The 23,561-nt window shown below is 38.3% G+C and overlaps 1 protein-coding gene and 1 pseudogene across 2 annotated transcripts in view; both read left to right on the plus strand.

The window, feature by feature from the left end:
• LOC142319042 (coatomer subunit zeta-1 pseudogene) overlaps nucleotides 1–23,561 on the plus strand; it is an 89,427-nt pseudogene that overhangs the window by 20,195 nt on the left and 45,671 nt on the right.
• Nucleotides 1–23,561, plus strand: part of LOC142319036 (uncharacterized) — a 62,400-nt gene that overhangs the window by 20,019 nt on the left and 18,820 nt on the right. For both annotated transcript variants that reach the window (XM_075355867.1, XM_075355877.1), the window contains exon 2: nucleotides 22,501–23,399. In XM_075355867.1, the coding sequence (XP_075211982.1) occupies nucleotides 22,534–23,399 (866 nt within the window). In that variant the 5' untranslated portion in view covers nucleotides 22,501–22,533. The remainder of the gene's footprint in view (nucleotides 1–22,500; nucleotides 23,400–23,561) is intronic.

Genomic DNA, 23,561 nt, shown 5'->3' on the forward strand with positions numbered 1-23,561 from the left:
GAAGACGAAGCTTTTCTGAAGCTCTACAAATTTCTTTAACAAGTTTGTAAAGCAGTTTTTGTAGTGTAAAACAGCATCATTGAAGAAATCCATTTTTCATAAAATTACATAAAAATATAAAAAATTCTTTTATGTCTCAGGAGTGGAACGTCTGATTTTAATAAATTTAAATCAGATTATAATTACACTAAACTAAATTTTCTTTATAAAAAATTTGAATATAAATTTTATACAATCTAAAAACACTAATCAAAGTAACACATCATTGTTAAATGCAAGAAATCTAACGTATTTGAAAAAAAAAACAAATTAATTCTATTCATAAATGGGTTAGAAGTTAATAACTACATTTTTATTTGCATGAGTCCAAGATCAAGTATGTGTGGTTGTAATACAATATAATAGGGGAGAAGTTTTTCAAAGGTTAACCTGGATGAAGAACTGTTTTATGTTCCAGAATTTTCATTTCATTTTTAAATTCTTTTGAATCAAACATTAAACATAAAACATTAATAGTTTTATATAGGCTTGCTTAATTTTAATTTTATTATCCTGTTTATTAGACAAGCACTTTGATGATGTATTTTTCAATCAATTCCAGACACTTATCGCATTAAAATAACTGCCTACTTATTCTAATTATTATTTATTTCAAAAGCAAGTATAGCCAACTGCTAGCAGCTTCATCTGTTATGATGGGAGCTAATACTTTTCCCACCCAGAAGAGTGTAATTTCTGTAAATGTATTTAGTCACATCGCTTTCCTTTTATTAAATGCATATATTATTGTCTGTTACAATGCTGTTATAAATTTAAAAAAAACATCACAAGATCGTTTTAGCCCTTAGAGGGTAAATAATTTTCAATACGATATATATACATATATATATATATATACACGCATACACTTGGGCACATATATACACACACACACACACACACACACACATTTTATATATACACACAAACGCATAATACATTTTGAAATATGTCTTGCATGTTTCAGTTCTAAAGATCGGGGACTGGACTGATGTAATGAATAGTTTCTTTAGTTTGTATGATCATTAAAAAAGTAAAAAAGGACTTGCATTTTACTAAAAATATTTAGTTTGGTAACAAAATTACCAATAAATTGGTAATACAAGACTGTCAACATGTCTAAATTCTATAGTTTTTTAAATTAAGCAAATTATTTTCCAGTAACCTTTTTACTTACTTTCTTTCAAAACCAAGTGAGAATAAGTGAACTTGCACACACTAATTATTTCACTCATTCCCTTACAGTATTTTATTTCTAAAGACAAACTGCTTCTCATATTATAAGCAGTTTTTTTTTTTTAGTTCTATGTTATTTCATATGAATATATTTATTTGCAAAGTCAAAAAATATGATGTGGACACCGCATGACTTCCTTGTACGTCTATTAAATTACGTATACACATTTTTGCTGCACTTCATTTAAACTTATTTCATTTGAAAATGAGATACGATCTTCCAATTTTTTAATAAAAGTGGACGGTTATACAATTGCTAAAATATTCGTTTTTATTAACATTAAATATTTATACAATTATTAATTTAACAATCTTAACTGAAATATTAGGTTAAAGTAAAAGTCCCTTGATTACTCTTTAAATAAAATTTTTACCAATAATCCAATAATAAAAACTGATTATTTTACACCGTAAGGTCCTTAGTAACTTATTTACTTTTATTTATACAACACACCAGAAATCTTGTGCATATTAAGCACAAGTGAAAAAACATTTCAACAATCACTTCAAACTTAATACAGTTGAAAAATCTGTTTTATTTTTATGTCAAATAATTAAATTAAATGATTTTAAAAAAAATAAATATACAATTTTTATCAGAATTTGCTAAGAAAATCCAAAAATAATACGATTCTAAATTATAATTTTCAACTAATATTAATTAATCAGACGTTTCACCAAATATATGACTTACACACATATGTAATGCCTATTAAATTACATTTACACATTTTTAAAAGCACATAAAATTTTATTTCACTAATAATTGTTTTTTTTTTATTATTATTATCATTGAATTATTATTATTTATTGTAAAAGATTTTTCAATCACCGGATTAATAATTATTAAATCAATATATTTAAATTAAAAAAAGGTAAGTTGAAAAAAATAAAAAAGTTAAAAAAACAAAAGGTGAAGTCTGATTCGAACCGATGTGCCTTCCCTTTAAGATCCAGATATTTCAGTAATTAAAATTTTAATTTTAATTTCGATTGCAATCAAAAAGCAAAATGCACAACTATATGTTACAACAGTTCTAAATCCAAAATTTCAATATCCTACGGCTAATCGTTTTTGAGTTATGCGAGATACGCACATATATACGTACGTACAGACGTCATGCCGAAATTAGTCAAAATTCAGGGATGGTCAAAATTGATATTTCCGCTGAAATATGAAAATTAAAATTTTTCGCGATCACAATACTTTCTTGTGATCGTACAAGGAAGTAAAAAGGACACAATATAAACAAATTTCGAAATAACTTATTGGTAGATATGAATCTGTGTGTGTAGTGATTTACATGAACCATTTTTGATAACCAAATATTTTCACTGATACTATAAATAATACTGATAATACTATAAATTTCGTAATTATGAAACTGTATTGTAATTGTTCTTTATAATCATAAACTATTTTTTTTTTCAGTTCATTGTAGTTTATTAAATATAACTTTTAAAATATTTAAATTAATAAATTTAATTGTTCATAAAGCCTTTTAAATTAAATTGAATGTAATTGGTAATCACTTTTTTGAAGTACTAAACCCCAATTTCAGTTTTTTTATTAGAAATACAGCTTACTTGTTGGTTTACAAAATAGATAAAAGGAAAGAAAACTTTATATATATATATATATATATATATATAATGGTTAACTTTTAAATAATACAGTTAAAATCCTTGACCAAACATTTACTTTACCCATTCATTTCATCATCAGTTGTGTTATAAATGAAGACTAAAATTGTTGATGTTAAGATAATAATTACTATTATTTTTTCTGCTATGATGACTATAGTTTCTGTGTTTAGTACTGCCTACGTTTCTTAGCTTAATAAAAAGGAATAAAAAATTAATCTAAGAAATGTATGCAGCACTAAACGTAGAAAAGAAATCTACTTCAGCTTTTATATAGCAAAACTAGTTCCTTTAGTAGTGATATATTTTTTCTGTAGATAAAAAAAATAAAAACATTATAATTTAATATGAATTACTTCAGTCCTTATTTTTAATAAAAAATTAAAATTTCTTGGTAACAGAAGAAATTTCATAATTATGAGTTATGGAATTAAGATAAAACCACATGAATTGATTTAATGGTTTCAATATTCTTTATTAGAGTTTAAAGCTGCCAAAATTTTTATTTCATCCTAATGAAATCATTTAAAATAGAATCATTTTCAATAAAAAAAAAAATCATAAATGATTTAATAAAACTAAATAGGGAGTAGCAAATTAAATGATTATTTTAACTAAAACAGCAAAGTTATACATCTATGATGAATACTATAAATAAGATATAGATATAAAATATACTGTTTTCCAATTAGTCAAATGTATTAACACTTTTAACAAGTCAGGAAGATGCGGTATTCTGATTAGTTGGAAATCGGTGTAATCTGATTTTATTGAACGAATCTGTACTGGATTATTCTGAAGAGTTCTTTATCCGGGGTGATGAATCTGATGTAAAGTTTGGTGAACGTTAGAGTCAATATATGTGGGCATGTGTATTTTAATGTTAATAAGTTTCCCTTCGAGGGGATTAAAATCACTTAATATGGTTGGGCCACATTCCATTCAGTTTATTCACATTATTTCACTGTAATAAATGAACATAATATCATATATTTTAAATCTAATCTGCACGGTTTTGAAATAGTGATTTCTCGTGACATAAATATTCAAATACAAAATTATTATTGATTCTCTAAAGATAAATTTTTAAACATTATCTTTAACACGTTACACTTTATAGCTACCATGATACACCAACCAATTTGACAATGCGTAAATTTTCATTACATAAGCCAAAATATTGCTTGTGATTTATCGTTTCTAAATAGGAATTTTAGGAAGTAACTAATCAACTGTAATAAAGTTGTCCATATTGATAAATAAATAATACCTGAATGTCTGTGTGTATACTTATTTTGTATTTCTGTAGATAAATATGGTTGTTTAAAACTCAAGAACCACTGTGACGATCTGACTAATTCTTTTTGAAATGTTATGAACTTCATAACATTTCACAAAAATGCAGATTTCTGCATTAATTAGAAGGAAGTAAAGATTAAACTGAGAGCGAATGTTATTTTACAATGTCCTCTCTAATTAATAATTTTTTAAGACCGCAAATAAATCAGGTCTGGTCAGAAATATTTAGGTACTTCTCCCTGTAGAGGTTTAACATGAAAATTTTGAATTCAGTAAGTATTTAATTTATTTAAATCGGTTCACAGTACTTGATGTGAGCTGTTTCATCATAAAATCTTCATGTAACACTATTTTTGTAACGTTTTTATATCCTCTACAACAGAGAGTGATATTTGTATTCTTTGTGTAAATTGTGTAAATAGTTGGTAAAATTGGAATTACATAAAACTGGAGAGCGAAGTTCTTGAAAACTATAAAATAATGGAATGAAATACGTCTAAAAATACAAATGTTTCTTTCATATTTGGCTTTTTTCTCTCCTAATCTTGGTAATATAAGTGTTAAGCACTGTGAACGCTTTCATCAGTATACTTCATGATGGAATTATGCTAAAGGAGAAAACGGAGCCCAAAAATGCTTGCCGATTACCGCTGGGTAAAAGAACATTTCGAGAGGCTGAATACAAAAGAAAACTAAAAGAAAAGTAGATATTTATTCCAAATGAGGTGTAGTGCGCAACTTCGGCCACTACAGCCTATTGTGTTGTTAATTTCTGAGAAAAGTATTATTTCGATAAAGAAAATCTTTCATAATTTCCTTCCTTTTTATACACACGATTCACCCACTGAAACCCTAATATGTCTACGACTATATGTCTCAGACTAGGTTCTTTGATTAGTTTTACGGTTATAGGCCACCGGGGGACACTGCAGTAGATATATTTCTTCAAAACAGCTTCTGAATGTTTTTATGTCTTTCTAATTCTAGCAAGGCTACATTACTGTGTGGATTATTAAATAATTTGAGCTGATCAGGTGTACTAAAATTTAATCAGCATCAGCCTATTAACGTCCCACTGTTGGGCACAGGCCTACTAATCTTTAAAAAGTAATAAATAAAACTTAAAACTAAAAATTAAAAAAAACCAACGACGAAAAAACCTTAAAAAACGAGAAGTAATTAAATAACTGTATTTTGACGTTATAATCCTCTATGACATTATGATATTGTTTTTAAGACAATAAAATTTAAGATTTTTATTGACGATCGTGCGTGACCCGTCGACTGCATGATAAGCTTTAGTTATCATCATAGTCGTGCACAATTGTTAATCAAAATCTTAAATTTTATTGTCTTGAAAATAATTTCACAATGTCACAGAGGATTATAAGATAAACATAGTAATTTAATTATTCCACTTTTTTAAGGTTTTTCGTCGTGGTTTTTTTTAAAATGTTTAATTTTATTATAAAATTTCCTAATAATCTAAGATCTTCTAATAAATTCACTACAATTATTAATTATCATACTTAATCAAAAGGACCTCTCATCTGTTATTTGTTCATATAATATTTCAAACATCCAGTTTACATGGTAAAATAATTCAAACAGAAAAAAATAATTTTTGTTCACTTTTTAACTCCTGTATATTAAAAAAAAAAAATTGTTAAGCTGGATACAATTAAGCTTGAAATTATTAACGAAAAACTTTAACTAAAGCTGTTGTATACTAACCGCTAAGTATACACAATACAAATAGTTAACAATCGAATAATTCTCTAAATTAGACTAAAGTTTTTTTAATAGAGAATCTAAAGACTGTAGTGATAGATTAGAAGCTTTAAACTGCTATTTTTCTTATTGCTTTAAAAGTTATACACCTCTGTCAGGAATCTATATATATATATATATATATATATAAAACATAATATTTTATTTTTCTCTAGTAAAGACTTGTGCAACATGTTTTATGTAAACATGTAGGAGTGAACAAACGGCTGGAATATATTTTATCTCAGCTTCGAGTTCATGTAGAAAGATGTTGAGAAGGCATTGGAGGCAATTTTCAACTGATAAAGATAGGGTTAATCTGTCGTAAATCCTAAAATAACATTTCAGAGAACTGTTATTAAGCATTTTATGAGCTAAATTTTATTATTGTTGTTAATCATCCCATGGCTTATCTCCATTATTCAGCCGTTGTGACAAGGCATAAAACTATTGTATTTATATTGGATCGGCATTATGAAGACATGAAAGGAAACTATCCGTTTGCCATAAGAGATGTTACATTACATTTCCAAGCTTTCCGCCTCATATCATATACTGATGAGCTGCAAGATCATGACATGTTATACACTTCCTTACTAATCTACAGGTGTCCAAGACAATAGGCTTTTGTATCGACAGGAATAAACCAGTTGGAAGATCAAAAGACTTTAATGGTCAATGTAGCGAGTGCAGAATCTCACTGATCGCACCAACCAGAACCGGATCAACTCATCCTTCTTTCTGGAATACATCTCCTTCACTTTTTTTTTGCAGTGTTGCGGAGAAATACCAGTTACGTACCCCCCCCTCCAAAGTGGGGGAGTGTCGGACTCGTACAGGTTCGGCTAGATGTTGTTATCAGAACCTATGTGTGCCCGTACCCTACCGACTAAAACTCCTATTTCACCGTATCTCCCCACCCGACACCGGATCAACAGTCAAGCATAGCACAACCTCGAGGGTGTCTTTTGGGCTCAGGGGGTCAAGAGTCCCCGTGCCTCATCACCAGCACCCATCCGCTCAGGTGCAGACGAGTGATGGCTCTGCAGAGGGCTGTCCTTCACCCCTTCGCTCTCTGTTTAGTTTACGTCTTGTGGTCTTCCTAACCACCAGTAGAGTATGTTACACATTGACGCTGTTTTGTGGAGGTTACCCTCATCTCTTGTCATTCCGTCCTCTTTGGGTTGTGAATACATGTGTTACGTATCTCACCACAGTGTTATGTATCTCACCACAATTTATCTCTCCTGCTTAACATCACCTGTATTATCGTGTCAATTGTTATAGGTCCGGTGACGTTGACGCATCTGCGCTCAGTGCCCACATTCGAACATGACGTGCTCTGGGGTATCGGTCTCTCCGCAGTATCGACATTGTTCGTCATCTGCTCTTCTCCTACCATGGTGGAAGGTTCGAAACATGCCATGGCCCGTCAGTAGTTGGGTCAACCAGTAGTTCAAGTCCCCGAACTTGCGGTTGACCCATGGTTCGACCTCTCTTATTAATTGGTGGGTCCATCTTCCAGTCGTCGATTGGTCCCACCGTTCCTGCCACTCCTGGAACAGCCGTTTACGCGCCACTATCCAGTATTTCCCTTCCTCCACTCTCTTCCTCATGCGAGCAATCAGGGTGAGAGTGGGAATGCCTGCTAACACTAGGGCTGGTTCGGTAGAAACCGACGCGTAAGCAGAAATTATACGCAGCGCTATCCTCCGTTGCACCCCTTCCATTCTGCGGCGATGGTTTCCGAATTCCAGAGCATTCCCCCACACTGAAACTCCATACAAAAGTATAGAGTTTATAATGTACCCATATAACCTCTTTTTACAGGTTCTAGGGCCAGTGACGTTTCCCAGCAGCCTGCTGAGTGCTCTCCTGCTTTTTCTGCGGTCTTCTTAACATGAACTGCTAAGGACCTCCTGTGGTCCCGCCAAATGCCTAGGTATTTGGCTGTTTTCACCTGTGAAACTAGTGTGCCGTCTATCCTCACTGTGATTGCTGGGAGCGGTCGTCTACCTGCTAGACAAACAAACGTTGTTTTATCCCCGGAGAGAGCCAGCCCATTGTTGGTCAGCCACTCTTGAACTGTCCTGATAGCTTCAGTCGCTGACGTCGCTACTTCGTCAACTGTCTTCGCCGTTACCACTAGAGCAAGATCATATGCAAATGCTACAGGAGTAACACCCTCAGGGAGTTGGAGACGGAGTACTTCGTCAAACACGATATTCCACAGTGTGGGGCCCAGAACAGAACCCTGTGGGATCCCGCACGTGACTGGGAAGCAGATCAGTTGGTCATTTGTTTCATATAGTAGGTACCGTTCTTCCAGGTACCTTTGTATTATCCGTCTTATTCCGTCATAGATTCTTCTGTTTCTGAGAGCTTGGAAGACGGCCTCACAGCGCAACGAGTTGAAGGCGTTTTTGACATCTAATAATACTACCTACGGTATTCTTCTCGTGGGCCAAATACCAGCTACTGCTTGAGACGCCAGGTCGAAGACGTGTTTCACCGCATCCGGAGCCGACCTGCGTTTCCGAAAGCCGACTGCATTTCAGTCTGGCGTCAAGCATTTTCTCCAATAGCTTGCAGAGTGTGTTTGTCAAGCATATCGGGCGATAGGTGGTACTCAATGCACCAGGCTTAGGAAGCAGCACCAGACGCGACTCTTCCAAGAGAATGATGTTCATTACGTGAAGTAGTTCGGCTGGTGCTTTTTCCACCAGTATCCGTACCACCTCTGCCGGTATGCCGTCCGGTTCAGGGCTTGTCCGCGGCTTAAGCCTCTTTCCGGCTGTTTTCAATTCCTCCATGGTACACGGGGCTAGATCTTCTACGACTATTTCATCTCGAAAAAATTCTGCCCTCTCCGGACACAGCGCCACTACAGAGTCATGAACTTGCTTTAATGTTAATACTGGGGCTCTCCTGCCTAACTTCCTGGAGACGATACGGTATCCCTTCCACCAAGGATCCTGATCCATCTCCTCGCAGAGTTCCCTCGAACAGACGTTCTTCGCAATTTTGATGGCTGCCTTATAGGCAGCCCTTGTTGTCTTGTATCTGGTATGGATGTCTGTTATTTGCTCCTGCGGTGTTCGTCTGGAGGCCCGTTGGATATGTCCGCCTGGCCGCCCATGCTGTTTTCCGTAGGTGTTCAATATGGAGAGTCCACCAATAGGCATGGCGAGTCGGTGGGCGTTTGGTGTAAACTCCTGACGCCACAGACTCGTCCTGCACCACTAACATGAATTCTCTCGGTCGTAGCGATTCAACCAGGCGTGCTGCTATGTTTTCTTCAAACCTAATACATCCTTTCTTGGAGACGATGTGCCTGTCTCTCCGTAATATCCCAACAGGTGCTCTGGTGCAGAACTCTACAAACAGGTGGTTCGATAGGCAAGTCGAGTGGAAGCTTGTGTTGCGGTCGGACGTATTGTTGTGCGCTCTGTCTTATACTGTTTTTTTTTCGGATTAACGGTTTTATATCTGATTTTTGGAATTGGGAATCGACGGTGGAAAATTTTCGGAAGTGTTTTAATATAATTTGGTGATTTTTGGTTGCGGACTGACCTTTTTATTGAATTTTTTTACCCGAGTAGCCTTATTGCTATTGGCAATAAGGTTCATAGTTAACTGCTGGTCGCAGTGGTTAGTGTGAGTTAGTAGTGGTTTACCTTGAGTTCTTTTCAATTCGGGTGTAGCTTATCTGTAGTGGATGGCATAGACAATTGTAACTGGCATCGACTGATAATATTGTTTATTATTATTCAAGTGATAAACTTTTGATATTGGAATTAATTTAATTAATTTCGGTTGTTGTTATCTCTTGATAAAATAGACTGCTGTAGCTTAGTTTATCAAGCTATCATTTATATATATATTTTTTTTTTTGGGTATCAACGGATGCGGAATTGTCCCCTAAGTACAATTTCGAGACATGCGACGTCGTAGCTCCCTCCGATCTGAGGATAAAGCCTCACAAGGGGCTGGACCCTCGAAGGGAGCAACTGGAAGGAGAGAGAGTGGCACAGTGAACACTGAAGATATGGATACTACGGTGAGCACCCAGGAAAAGAATAAATGGAGGGAAACCGAGGGCAGAGTAGCCAGAAGACCTACAGCGGGTTCTTCGGAGGAGGAAGAAACCCCTCCTACTCTTGAGGAAATTACTTACAAATTAGGTAATGCAATCACACAACTGAGACACATGACTAGCAAGGGGAATCAAACTGCAATCAAAGCCCATGAAAGGGAACTTAAAGAAATATATGAAGACTTACAAAGACTGTGTGAAGAGAAAGCGGAGACATGTAATCAGACCACTCAGACTGAAGGTCATTATAACAGCGAGATGTCGGATATTTTGGATGTTGATCTATCAGACGAGCAATTGATAGAGAGACTGCCCTCCAGATGGTCAAGGTGGGTGATGAACAGGATCACTCAGGTTAACGCAGCAAAACCTGGAGAGGGTAGTTGTCACTTTGTAGACTTGAATGGCATAAGACCAAACAGCATATATGCAGGAGCAACGCCTGGTGCAATGTTTCTTCAGGAATCAACGATACTCGAAGACAGTAAGGTCACAACTAATGGTACAAGATACACAGTCATCTATGACTCCAGTTGCGGGGATAAGGAAATGGCGTCACACGTACTTAAGGCACTAAGAAGAGTAGTGGGTAACTCTGAGTCTTCAGTTTTCGTGATACCAAATGGCCCTCCAGGCATTTTGATTAGGAAAATAGTAATATATATTTTAAGGAAGGGGAAGACCTTACCAAGGAGACCAAGATCCAGATCGGTTCTGTAAGGCGAGGAACCCCACCGGTCGCCGAGAGTAAAACCATTGTTGTACAAGGACAAGGGAAAACATACGCTGATCTATTAAAAACTATGAAAGAGAAAGTTAAAGTAGAGGAGGCTGGAGAAATTCTTTCTATAAGAAAGGGTAGAGATGAACAGTTAGAAGTTAGGGTAAGTGGAGTACAGAAGGCAGGGGAGTTTTCTGCAATGCTGAAGGATAGAGCAGGGGATCTTCAGGTCGATATACGTAAGAAGGGAGACCGTAGAACAGTTGTACACATTAAGGACATGCTTGGAGATACTACGGAAGGTGAGCTAAAAGAGGCAATTGAGAAGGTCCTAGGAACGGGTGAGAAATTTCAAATAACATCTATGAGAGACGCATACGGCAGTACCAAAAATGCTACAGTAATTACTACTCAACGCAGCGCAACAAAGTTAATAACAGCAAGACTGAGAGTAGGCTGGGTTTGCTGTAGGGCATATATCCGCATCGAAAACGAAAAATGTTACCGGTGCTGGAGCATGGGGCACGGTAGAAAAGAATGCAGGGGTCCTGACCGCACCAACTTATGTTTCAACTGTGGTAATACGGGGCATTTCATCAAAGACTGTAGGCAAGCAATGAAGTGTTTCGATTGCAGAAGTACAGAACACAGAACCGGGAGTGTGAGCTGCAATAAACATAATGATTAAAATATTATTAAGTAATAATAATAGAAGCCTACTATCAGGAGACCTAACGCTGGAAATAGCCACAAGATACAATGTCGACTTTCTGGTGTCTACGGAGCCTAATGTGTATTCGGCTGCCAGAGGTCAATGGATAACCGACAGGAATGGGGCTGTAGCCATCAGAAGAATACTCGATAGAGTGGATTATAACTTGTACAGCAGAGAAGACGGAATAATAGCTATTGAATTAAAAGACACGATTATTGTGGGTACATACATCAGCCCCAGTTGCACTATAGAGTTTTATCAAAACCAGATATTTAACCTACAGCAGATCATGACCAGATCGCGGAAAAGAGTGGTAGTGCTTGGAGATTTTAATTGTAAAACTACTGTAGCGGGTGCCAATTCTACAAATGCTAGAGGTAGAATTCTCGAGGACTTGTTGGAGGTTACGGGTGCGTGCTGTATAAATGTTGGGGCTCCTACATACAGCGCAAGAGGTCACCAATCAACAATAGACCTGGTAATTGTGGATAGTAGGTTTAGAGCAGATACCGTCGAGTTTGCTGTCCTTACCGAAGAAACTGGTAGTGATCACAAGGCTGTATTGGTTAACATCAGAGATTGTCCAAGGCGGGTAAGGCAGGATAATATTATCTCTAGATTAACGGATTTCCAGATACACCGGGTGTCAAATAATGCGGCAAATAGGATTAGGAACTGTGAAAACATAGAACCGGAGAAATTTCAAGAAATAATCAAAGAGGAAATTGCTAACATACCGCAGTCCGGTAATAGATACCATCCGGTGTACTGGTGGACCAGAGAAATTGAAGACCAAAGGAAAATCATGCAGCGTCACAAAAGAACTGCTCAGAGGTTGCGAGCAAGGAATAGTAACGATGAAGAAAGTCGACGTGCTGCCCAAGACTATAGACAGGCCAGGAAAAAGGTTAACTTTCTCATTAAGCAATCTAAGAGGAATAAATGGCAAGAGCTCTGTAACGAACTTGACACTGACCCTTGGGGAAAGCTTTTAAGATAATTACCAAAAGGCTAGGTAGACAGGTCCCAACGTTAAGTAAGGAGGAAGCAGAACGACAAGTTAGGATTCTTTTCCCTAGACCTGAAAATCTGAATAGGGAAACAATTGTTTGTGAAGGTGGCAGATTCACAGAACAAGAGGTAATGGAGGCCATTAAAAAGTTGAAAAACCGGAAAAGTCCAGGGCCGGATGGCATACCTGCGGCCATCATCAAGACAATAGCAGGAATAATACCCTGGGAAATTGTGGATCTGGCTAGTTATGGTCTACAAAACTGTAATTTTCCTGGCTGCTTTCCAGCAGCCAGGACGGTTTTTATACCCAAGGCGGGGGTAAATAATGGATATAGGCCGATTACTCTTATTAATAATATGGGAAAGGTGGTTGAGAGGCTGATAGAAGGCAGGCTTAGGGCAGAGCTTGAGGAAAAGGGCTGTCTACATCCACAACAATATGGATTCAGAAAAGGCCGATCTACCATAAATGCCTTAGAGAAAGTTAAAAATTGGGCTTTAAATAGCAGGAGCGGTACCTGGAGGACCAGGAAAATCCCCCTAGTGATAATGCTGGACATTAGGAACGCGTTCGGATCAGTACCTGGTCATCTATAATTGATGCATTGCATGAGATGCGAATAAGCGAATATCTAATAAATCAAGTTAATCACTATCTACATCAAAGGTTTCTTGAGATCAAAACTTTGGAAGGTAAGGCAGTTTTCCAGATGTTTGGTGGCGTTCCTCAAGGTTCTGTGCTGGGCCCAACCTTGTGAAACATTTTTTATGACGCAGTCTTCAGACTGAATTATCCTGAAGGAGTTACTGCAATTGGCTATGCTGATGACATAGCAATCCTCGTTGAGGATAGGGATGTAGATAACTTAGAACGCAAAGCCAATCTGGCATTAGGAATTATAGATGAATGGTTACAAAGAAGCCAACTACAGATTGCCCCAGGGAAGTCCAGTTGTATTGCCCTTTCCGGCAGAAGACCTATTAGAGGTATAAATTTGAATATCAGAGGAGAGCCAATTATGCAAGTCAATGAGGCAAAATATCTGGGAGTCATACTCGATAAAAATTTGAGATTTAGCAGACACATCGATATGATATGTAGTAGGGTCACTCCAATGGTCAAAGCTCTGAGAGGACTCTTCCAGAACCATGGAACACCAAAAATAGAAACTAGGAAATTAATAACTGCTGCAACAACATCAATGATATTATACGCGGCCCCGGTTTGGGGACATACAATTAGTATTAAACGAAATAAAGGAAAATTGAGAAGCGCGCATAGACTTGCACTGTTGAGGGTGGCCGCTAGTTACAGAACGGTGTCCTATGACGCGCTTTGCGTAATAAGAGGTTCTACCAATAGACCTGCAGATTAAAAGCAGGATACTTAGATATGAGGGACTACCACAAGACGAGATAGCGACTCAATTGGAGCAAGAATGGCAGTTGGAATGGTCACGCTCAAGAGTCGGGGATTGGACTAGAAGACTAATATATAATCCCTGATATAGGTAGGTGGTATGGAAGTAGACGCGGAAACGTTGACTTCTATATGACACAGTTATTATCGGGGCATGGATCTTTCGGGCAGTACCTAGCCAGAATTGGAAAAAGGGACACACCACAATGTGTTTATTGTGAGGAAACAGATAATGCGGAGCACACTATATTTGTATGTCCTAGATGGGCTGAAAACAGGAGGGTAATTATAACAAATCGATTAATACCGGATAATCTAATTAATTGGATGGTACAAAATCAAGAGAACTGGGACTGGTTCAGAAGGTTTGCTGGAGAGATCCTGAGAACTAAGGAAGAAGAGGGCGGTAGACTGTGATTAAGCTAAGTAGGGAAGGGTGGACAGTCTCTCCGTGGAGGGCCCGTATGCCCTGGTATGCGGGTTCCTGCAAAGGGGGAGAACTCCAGGGGAGATGGGAATAAAAGAAAAGACCGAGTCCCGGCCGGCGGTGTGTCTCCCTGCGGGCGTCTAGGCGCTTTGTGGGGTGGGTACCGTCGGTTAGAGGCGTAGGCGTAAAGACCGAGACCCGGTTCCCTGCGGAGGGGCTGGGGGACGGCATCGCCGGACCTTGGCCCTAACGCGTGGAATTAGAGGCAGGCAAAAAATAAAACAAAAGATCCAAGACCGGGGGGGCCAACCTGCCGTGCCGGATGTAAAGCCGGTGGGTGGGGGACGTCCCCTTTGAGTAGAAGGACACTCTCCCCGACTGAGTAAACTTAAATGGATATCTGGTCGGTGAGAGTAGGGAAACAAAAAAAAAAAAAAAAAAAAAAGGTGGTTCGATAGGGACTCCTCATTTAGTACTGACCAGTCAGTTAACTCATTAACCTTTTCCGCCCGTACACTCTTAATCTGCCAAATCTCTGTAATTTTCCACTCTTAATCTGCCAAATCTCTGTAATTTTCCACCTTTTCACAATATTTCTTCCTCAACATGTTTGTCAGCCCGTAATAGCGACATCTAAAAGCCGTGTAATCTTTTCCTGTTTGTCTGTTATGGTCCATTGACTAACCTGTGAGAATCGTACGGTCATAATAAACACGGTACCTTGCGTTTTCAAGCATGGATAGAGGAGTACATCGAAAGTACGGAACGGAATTTTCAATTATCTTTAGATCCAGAGCTGTACGTTGATGCATTATGTTATTGTGATTACAATTAGTGTGGTCTCGCGGAGCCAAAACCTGACAACCGCTAATTACATATAAACTGCTTCACTAGCTTTGGTCCACAGACGGCACAAATCTGATTCAACCACAGCATCTTTCAATATATGTCTCCTGTAACTGAGGGTATGCTAACTACCCTACCCTCTTTGGTGAAAACAAGGCTCTTAGTTTCACCGTCTAGCTACTAAAACAAAAGTCCGTCCATCTATACGGCACGCCATGAATGTGTTTTGGAGCTCTTTTTCTCTTCATCTATTCACCTTATCATCAACCGTGGAGGCTTCCGCCAAGGGTAGGAAATCATCCTTATTTAGCTTTAGTGGAGTTAAGCGAATATCGCCACTTACGATCTCTCTCTGGAATAAGTTAAGACGTTAACGATGTTTCTATCTCTAAAGGAATCCCTGAAGTTCTACAGCTATTTTGCATGTAGCTCAAAGAAATCCTTCCCACTTTTCTTCCTGGGTAAATGGAGCCGTTCATATTATTTTTTTTTTTTTGTTGAGGTTTTAGGGGCATCGACTACTTTGGTCATTAACCCCTTTCAACTTCAGAAAAAAAAAGACTTAATTCTTTCACACTTCCAATGAAACTGAAAACTATTAATTCATTCTTGATTACCACTCAAAAAAATACTGAAAAATGAAATGCAATCACTAATAATCTTGATTCTTAAACATATCACATTTGTTTGCCGCTAGGCTTTCCTACGCCATCCTTTCTTACGTATTTTTTGCATCCTCCTTACAGCCACTACTTCTGATGACAATGTGTCTAATCTTCCTCCCTTTCGGATACCAGAGATACGGCGTATTCTTGCGGCTGAGGTCAGGTGATGACATCCTAATCCTGTAGGAGACACCTCTCCTTGTGACGCTCCCGGTCGCCACACCACTCCCCTCCCGTTCCTAGTACTGATGGCCTTTAACAGGAGTCGTCTTTCACCCTCTAACTTTTTACATTTCATAGTAATAAGCCAGGCCTCGTTCGGATGACACCGATGTAAATTCCTCGGTAGATATTTACATCAGTGATTTATAACTCAGCCTTTGCCTTCGCTGCAGGCCTCATCCGGACATCTTGAATGTCCTACATCGTTGCCCTCTGAAATAGCTAACCGAGTTTGCGGAAGCACTAACCTCGCACCTAGGTCTACGCTTTACGGAGCCAATTTGTGCGTAAATATCTCATAATATTCTAGGTAATTGAATAAATAATGTTATTCGCAACAACGAAATTTATTCCTTGTTCCCTTAGTGAACTCAACTTTCAGTTTATACTCCTGACCAGCTTTCATTAATTGACTCCGGTCTGGTCTAACAGGAAGTGGCGGATAGACCTCCTACTCCCACTCAGCTCCATCGCAGAGTCCAGCATGACATTTACTTTCACTAACTACCATCATCGAGATGCTGCTACACGTCACGGCTGCATGGGAATCTACATTCTCGGCAATACAGTCGCCATCCCGCCGACAGTAATGGTTGCTCATTCAAAAACCGCCCTCGTCAAAACGACGCTACACCTCACGAATGCATGGTAGGCGGTGTAGTCGTCGTTCCGTCGACAGCTTACATTTAACAACCATTACTTTTACAGACTAACCCTGGCTCGATTCCAACACGCCTACATCCGGCCAATCAACTGCCCAGGTGGTCCTCAGCCACCAGGGGTGCTAATCTACTTATACCTCTTCAGCCGTTCTGCTCAGAGCGAGGAAACGAAGGAAGCCAGCTACGATAGCTACGATAGCAGCTCCCTAACTTTTGGAAATATACCATGCGTGTACCAAACAGTAGAAGAATCGTTCCACCTAACCTGCCAAGAGTGAAAACCTTGGTCTTCAATCTATCGGTTAAGCTCTGACGTTAGAAGGCCTCCCTTCTTGGAAATATACCGCTGGCTACGTTCCGTAGCCAAAATGTCAATGGGTTATATGCCAGCGATCACAGTGACGGTCTCTCGCGAGGCAGTTCTGTTTTCAGCTAACAGACAACAGCTAACAGTAGAAGACGCTGGGCTCACAAAAGAATATCCCTATAACTTGCAATTGCAAACAATGAGCCCAGACGGGCGCAGCGTAGAACATTATGGCCTCGCGGACACCTTTGTAATGAATGCGCATGGTACGGTAATTCAACTCCCAATCGAGATGGATGACTTTACAAACACCAAAGAAGGCATCTACAACCTTCCTTGCGACAAACTGAAGGTGCTCCCTGAATTGGAGTCTCTCATAAAGGATAACACGCAGATAACTGAACGGTAACATACCTAATCGGATGGCCATCTATCACGACACGCGGCTGACGGATCACGGCTAGACGGCCTTTGAGAAACATCATAGTGATTTTCTCCGCACTGAAAACCATCTTAAGCTGAAGACTCCACAATCTTAGTACCCTCCATGACTGTATCGCTCTATGTTCTATCTGAGCATGGGAGTTACCCTCAACCAGCAGTAATCCATTGTCGACGTAAGCCACGATGCTGCAGCCACTGGGCATTCGCAATCGCATTAGAGAGTCGAACTCAACAACCCAGACGAGTGGACCTAGAACACTGTCCTGTGGACAACCTTTTGACAGGGTCTTTCCTACTTCCGAGCCGCCATCACAAAGGAGACGGTTCTGTTGCTGAAATAGCTCAAGAAAGTCTCGGGTAGTCATCGACGCTGTTGCAGCTGAAAAAATGTAGAGGGCCACTACAAGTTCTTGAAGGCACAGGATATGTCCAAAAAGACACCAAGTACATACTTGCACTCGCTGGTCGAAACCAAATCCATTACTCTAAGAAAAGCGTCCTCTGTGCCCTTGCCAGAGAAAAACCATACTGGTCATCCATCAACATATGGTTAGAATTCAACCTACTATTAATGCGGGGTACAAGACCTTCTCATAAACCTTACCTATTACAGGCAAGAGCGCCAGATACCAGTTAGAAGTATTTACAGTGGGGTCCTTGTCGCTACCTTTGAAGAGTAGTTTCAAATCACCACGTTTCCAATACGCTGGGAAATATCCAGAAAAAAGCATCCTATTAAAAACCCTAGTTAAGAGACCAAGAATACCTGCCAACATACGAACAAGGAGTTCCACTGTGATTCAATCACATCCGAGGGTTTTATTCCTCGCCAGACTACAAATTATTTGGCGGACCTCCGCCTCAGTAATCTCAGAATAAAAATTCTCAGAGCGAAAGCCTACAACTTCCCTTCGAACATGTCGATGATAAAAGGTTTCACCAGCCTTACGCTCATTAGCCAAGATATCTATTGGTTTGACTCCGGCTATAACACAGACTGCCTCCCACGAGACTGTTCTGCAACCGCCTACAACAGCCAGTAAGAGGATTCTCTGGACCCGCAGCAGAATGTCCGCGTAACACCTTACTGCCAAGCGGTAAGCCCAGACAGGTGTAGCATATAGCATAATAACCTCACTGACACCTTTGTAAAGGATACGCATAGTACGGTAATTTCGTTCGGCTTCTTTTCGTTGAGAAGCTTTGATCCTATTGTCAACAATGTCCATCCGGGGATGAGTATTCACGGGTTTTAATGGTTCCTTTCGCTGACTAGATTCAATCTTAGTGTCAATGATTTTCTTTACCATAATAGCATGACTTGGTGTAAGCGTAAAAAGAAACTGCTCCACATTAACTTTAGATGACGAAAGGGCAGCAGCTGCTTCTGCACAAGTCGTTATCGGTCGAGGTGTTCTACTGTTAACAATTTTTCTCACTTCAGGGTAACTTATTGGTTGCAGCGTAAGGGTAGCTAAACATTTAATAATGTTTAGGGCTTTTTTGCATCTATCAGTTTATTGGCGATCGTAAACAAGGTACTGCTCAACGGCGAGCCTTGTGAAATGCCATTTTCCCGTTTTTTTTCTGTTGAATATTTGTTGATGACACGAACTTGAAAAGTACGTTCATGCATATAGTTTCCGAGTAAAACACCGGCAGTTTCCACCTTTTTTCTTTCTTTTAATAGCTTCACTTATTTCAACTTTCCACCACGGACCGGGTCGCTTCTTGAGTTTCCCAGATGTTTTGGCAATATATCTTGATGCCGAGTCAAGTATGGCATTAGTTATAGCGTCGACATCGGCTAAGATAATTGCAGTTGTTTCAGGGAGTATCGTCCTAGCTGTGAAGCTCGTCCAACCTTCCTTATCAAACAGCCATCTTTTGGAGATGGGATATATTTTTCTTGTAACGTCAGTTACAATTGCACCGGAAAATGATCACTTCCATGTAGAGCCTCTAAAACACGGAAAGTGTATCTCGGTACTATCGATCCACCTATAAGTGCTAGATTTATACAGGACGTCGATCCATCTCTGGCAATGAAAAAAGTTCATGAACCGTCATTTAAGATAACGAAGTCAGAATTCAGCAGGAACTTTTCCAATTCTCTTTTTCGGCGATCTCCTCGATCCGATCCCAGAATTATGTGCATTGAAGTCACCCACCAGTAGTATGGATGTGGGAAGCTGAGCAATTAATCGTGTTATGTCATCCTCCTTCCAATCAAAATTCGGTAAGTATATGCTGCCGAAAGTGATCTGAAGCGGACCTTCATTCTGATTGCGACCGCTTGTACATTTGTGTTTGGATCAACAGCTTCGGTTTAGCTCCAGTCGATGGTAATATGGCTACTCCACCTCTAAATTTTATATTTGCCGGTTGATTTCGCCGAAATATATTTCATTTTCTTAATTGGAAATTAAGAAATCTATTTTTCGGTAAAAATGTGTTTCTTGCAGACATATACAAATTGGGTCTACATCATGTACTAAGCATTGGAGCTTTCTTGAGTTCAATGGATGTTTGACAAACATCCATTAATGCTCTACTGATGAATCGACTCGCTAATATTTATTTAGTTTATTGTCTGGGTTTGCCTTTCTGCCACCCTTTTCTCCTCTTCTTTTCAATTTTACGAACAGCTTCATGTTCGTTCAAAATATCGCACGTATAGCTCCCGGCCTCCGAATTGGAAATCATTGAAGCCGCGGACGACGACGGACATGAATCGGTGCTTGGTGTACGCTCCGTTAGTGAGGCGGGAACCTGGGCGACCCCCGCAACAGGAGCCGCACCTGTCACCGCCACAGGCAGGGGGGAAACAGCCCCCTGAGTGTGGTTTTATGGTCTTGGTGATCTTTATAGTTTGGAGACCAACTTATTTTTACAAGGCTTAGGAGCTTCCATAGAAGACTCCAAAGCAACCACCTTTCTCGCACCGTCATCCAAAATGTTGAGCAGACTCACTGGACCCTCTGGATTAGCAGCTGTCTTTTTTTGGTCTGATATGCTTTTACTCATCATCGACACTCTCTGGAGACTGTATCTTTATCACAGGCTTTATAAATTCCTTATGAGTGAGAGACTTCATTCTATTGTCAATTATTCTCTCAATCATAGTGGCCAATGTTGGTCCAAGTTTACCTAGAAACTTGTCTGTATCAACAACAGTTGGAGCAGGAACTGCAGCCGCAGCCTGAGCATAATTTGTTGTTTCTTTAGATTTGCGTGCGCTTACAATCCTCTTTGCTTCGAAGTAGCTGATCTTCTGCAGGGTTTTGACTTCCTGCACAGCCACATCGTCTTTGTAATCAGGACAATTTCTTTATCTACATGATTGCTGTCCTTTGGAGTTTACACAAGAAGGAGGATACTTGCATGGTTCTCCTTTATGGATTTCCTCACTACACATGCATATTTGTGGCCTTTCGCACCGAGCAGCGGTAAAGCCAAAACGCTGACAACTGAAACATCTCATTAGTTACGGCACAAGAGCTCGCACATCCAGTCTGTGTATCTCTGCACGCACTTTCTCAGGCAGGATTGGCTTGTTAGAAGTAAGAACATGAGAGCCAGATGGAAGAACTTTGGCGCTCCTTCTCATATTCAGTCTTCGGCATTAATTAACAACTCCCTGAGGTGTCAACTGTGCTATAATCTTCTTCTCCGTGCAATTAAGTAGATCCCGAGAAACCACAACACCTTTAGAGGTATTAGGGGGGCTGTGAGGATCAAACCGTACAGAAAATCTACTATCTTTAGCTCAAGGATCTTCTACGACTGGTTGCATTAGCCGTTTCTACATGGAGTCTGTTGTAAGTTTTACGGATTTCCTTTACTGGGCCTCCAGCACAATTATTTTATCTCTCGAGCGCTAAGGAAAGGGATTATCCTCGAAAAATTACCATCCTCTCTAATAATAGCCAGATATTTTGGTTTAAAAAACTGCTCTTGTACAAAGTATTTTGGATACTCTTAGTCCCTTACTCTAACCTGCGGTCTCATAACTCTTTCCCCGTTTAGCATCAGGCAAAACGGGTGTCACGTTTGGAAAATTATTCAACTTGTATGATTTTCTGTCCCTTCTATAGCAAGGTTAACAGCCGGGATACACTCCCACTCCAAAGCTACCAACCCTGGAGGTCCCGTCCGGTGGAACCGGCATAGAGCAGATGCACAATCTCAGAGAGCAGAGAGCGGATGCGCAATCTCTGCACTGATTCCAGGCCCCTACACACCGAAATTTTCAGGGCTCCCATACACCGACATACATGGGCACCTTAACTACATGCTTGCCATCGCGGGAGGCAAGTGAACAGCGGAAGGGCCTCCGTTTACCTGCAAATCACTTCGACTCTAGCCGCCTCATCGTCAACTCTAAAGATGGTGTGAATCCATTTTCATAAGCATTAAAGTTTTTCATATCTGCAGGTGGCCGAATATCCCGTCCTTGTATTACGGCCTGTAGGTGGAATCAGGCAGAAGATAATTCCATCTCCGAGGGAAAACTCTCGGAGTTCCGTTAGCCAGCATTTTGAAAGGTATATATGTACAGCTGCTTTTGCCCTGGACGTGAAACGTAGATGTTATGTTCCGGACGTTGGAATTATCTACCTCAGAGCATTATTATTATTATTATTATTATTATTATTATTATTATTATTATTATTATTATCGTTTATTCTGAATGAAGCAAGTAAAACAAGCAATAGTTTTTTTAATTACATCAGAAGAACTTAATGTTAGCACGTCATCTAAAGTTGAGCATAAGGTCTAGATATGTTTGTCAACATTTTGACATCAAATCAATATAGCTTGTAATCTCTGGAATCATAATTTATTTTACTTTATAAAGAAATATTTCATTACTATTTTAGTAAAAAAAAACATTAATTATCAGTAATTATAAGGTGACATATTTATAAGTGAGTAAATAAAATTTCATTATATAATTTTTTATTTTTCAGACCCACTCGATATTAAGGAAAGTAAAACTAAAAATGGAAGCTTCTGTTACAATACAAATTGTATTAAATTGTTTAGGTTTAAATTCCTATAATTATGGAAAATGCAGTGCAAAAGTTATACTGTTTAATGCCCAAATAATATTATTATTTACATTTTCTTCATTGTATATCAAAAATTACTGGAATGATTTGGATAAAACAATTAAAGCAACAAACGCAATCAATATTTACGGGGCATTTGTAATATATTCTTTTGTGTTTGCAGTAACATGGAAAAAGTTTTTTGCAGCTTGTACAATAATATTTCAGGGTATTGAAAATACATATCCATATGAAGTAACAGATGAAAGAAAGAATTTAGTAAATTCTATTACCAAAGAATTTTTAAAAAGTAATAAACAAATGTGTTTGTCAGTAATAATATATGATACAGCAGTCAATATTTTAACTTTAATGAGTGCGTTTTCGAGTATAATAACTGCAGAAGATTTTAATACCATAGAAATTGAAAACTTACCTTTAATTCTTCCGGTATATTATCCACCGAATTTTAGAAAATTATACGTTTATTTTATGTGGTATTTATTACAATTAATATTTATGTCTATAATTTCTTGTTATTCGTACATAATAACTTGTGTACCATTTTTATCTATGAAGATAGTCGTAAATGATATAAAATTACTTTGTTTAACAATAAATGAATTAGATTATGTAACTTTAAAATCAGATATAAAATCAATTAATAATCAACAGAATTATCAAAATTACGTTGAAAATAATAATTTACCAAAAAGTAAATATGATGAAAATATTAGACATGAATATTCAGAAAAAGAAATAAAGTTTATGAAAGATTATCTGGTATATATCATTAAATATCATCAATTAATTTACAGGTAAGAATTAAAATTAATAAGTCAAATTATAATTACGGCAAATGGAAATTTATTCATAGGTCTAAAATATTGTTGAGATATTTATTTAGTTAGATGTAAACTATTATGAAATAGACAATTATCTAAATGATTATTTAGTTGTGATCAACAGTGTATTATTTT

This window comes from Lycorma delicatula, chromosome 1 (genome assembly GCF_047948215.1).
Source record: "Lycorma delicatula isolate Av1 chromosome 1, ASM4794821v1, whole genome shotgun sequence".
Taxonomy (NCBI): domain Eukaryota; kingdom Metazoa; phylum Arthropoda; class Insecta; order Hemiptera; family Fulgoridae; genus Lycorma; species Lycorma delicatula.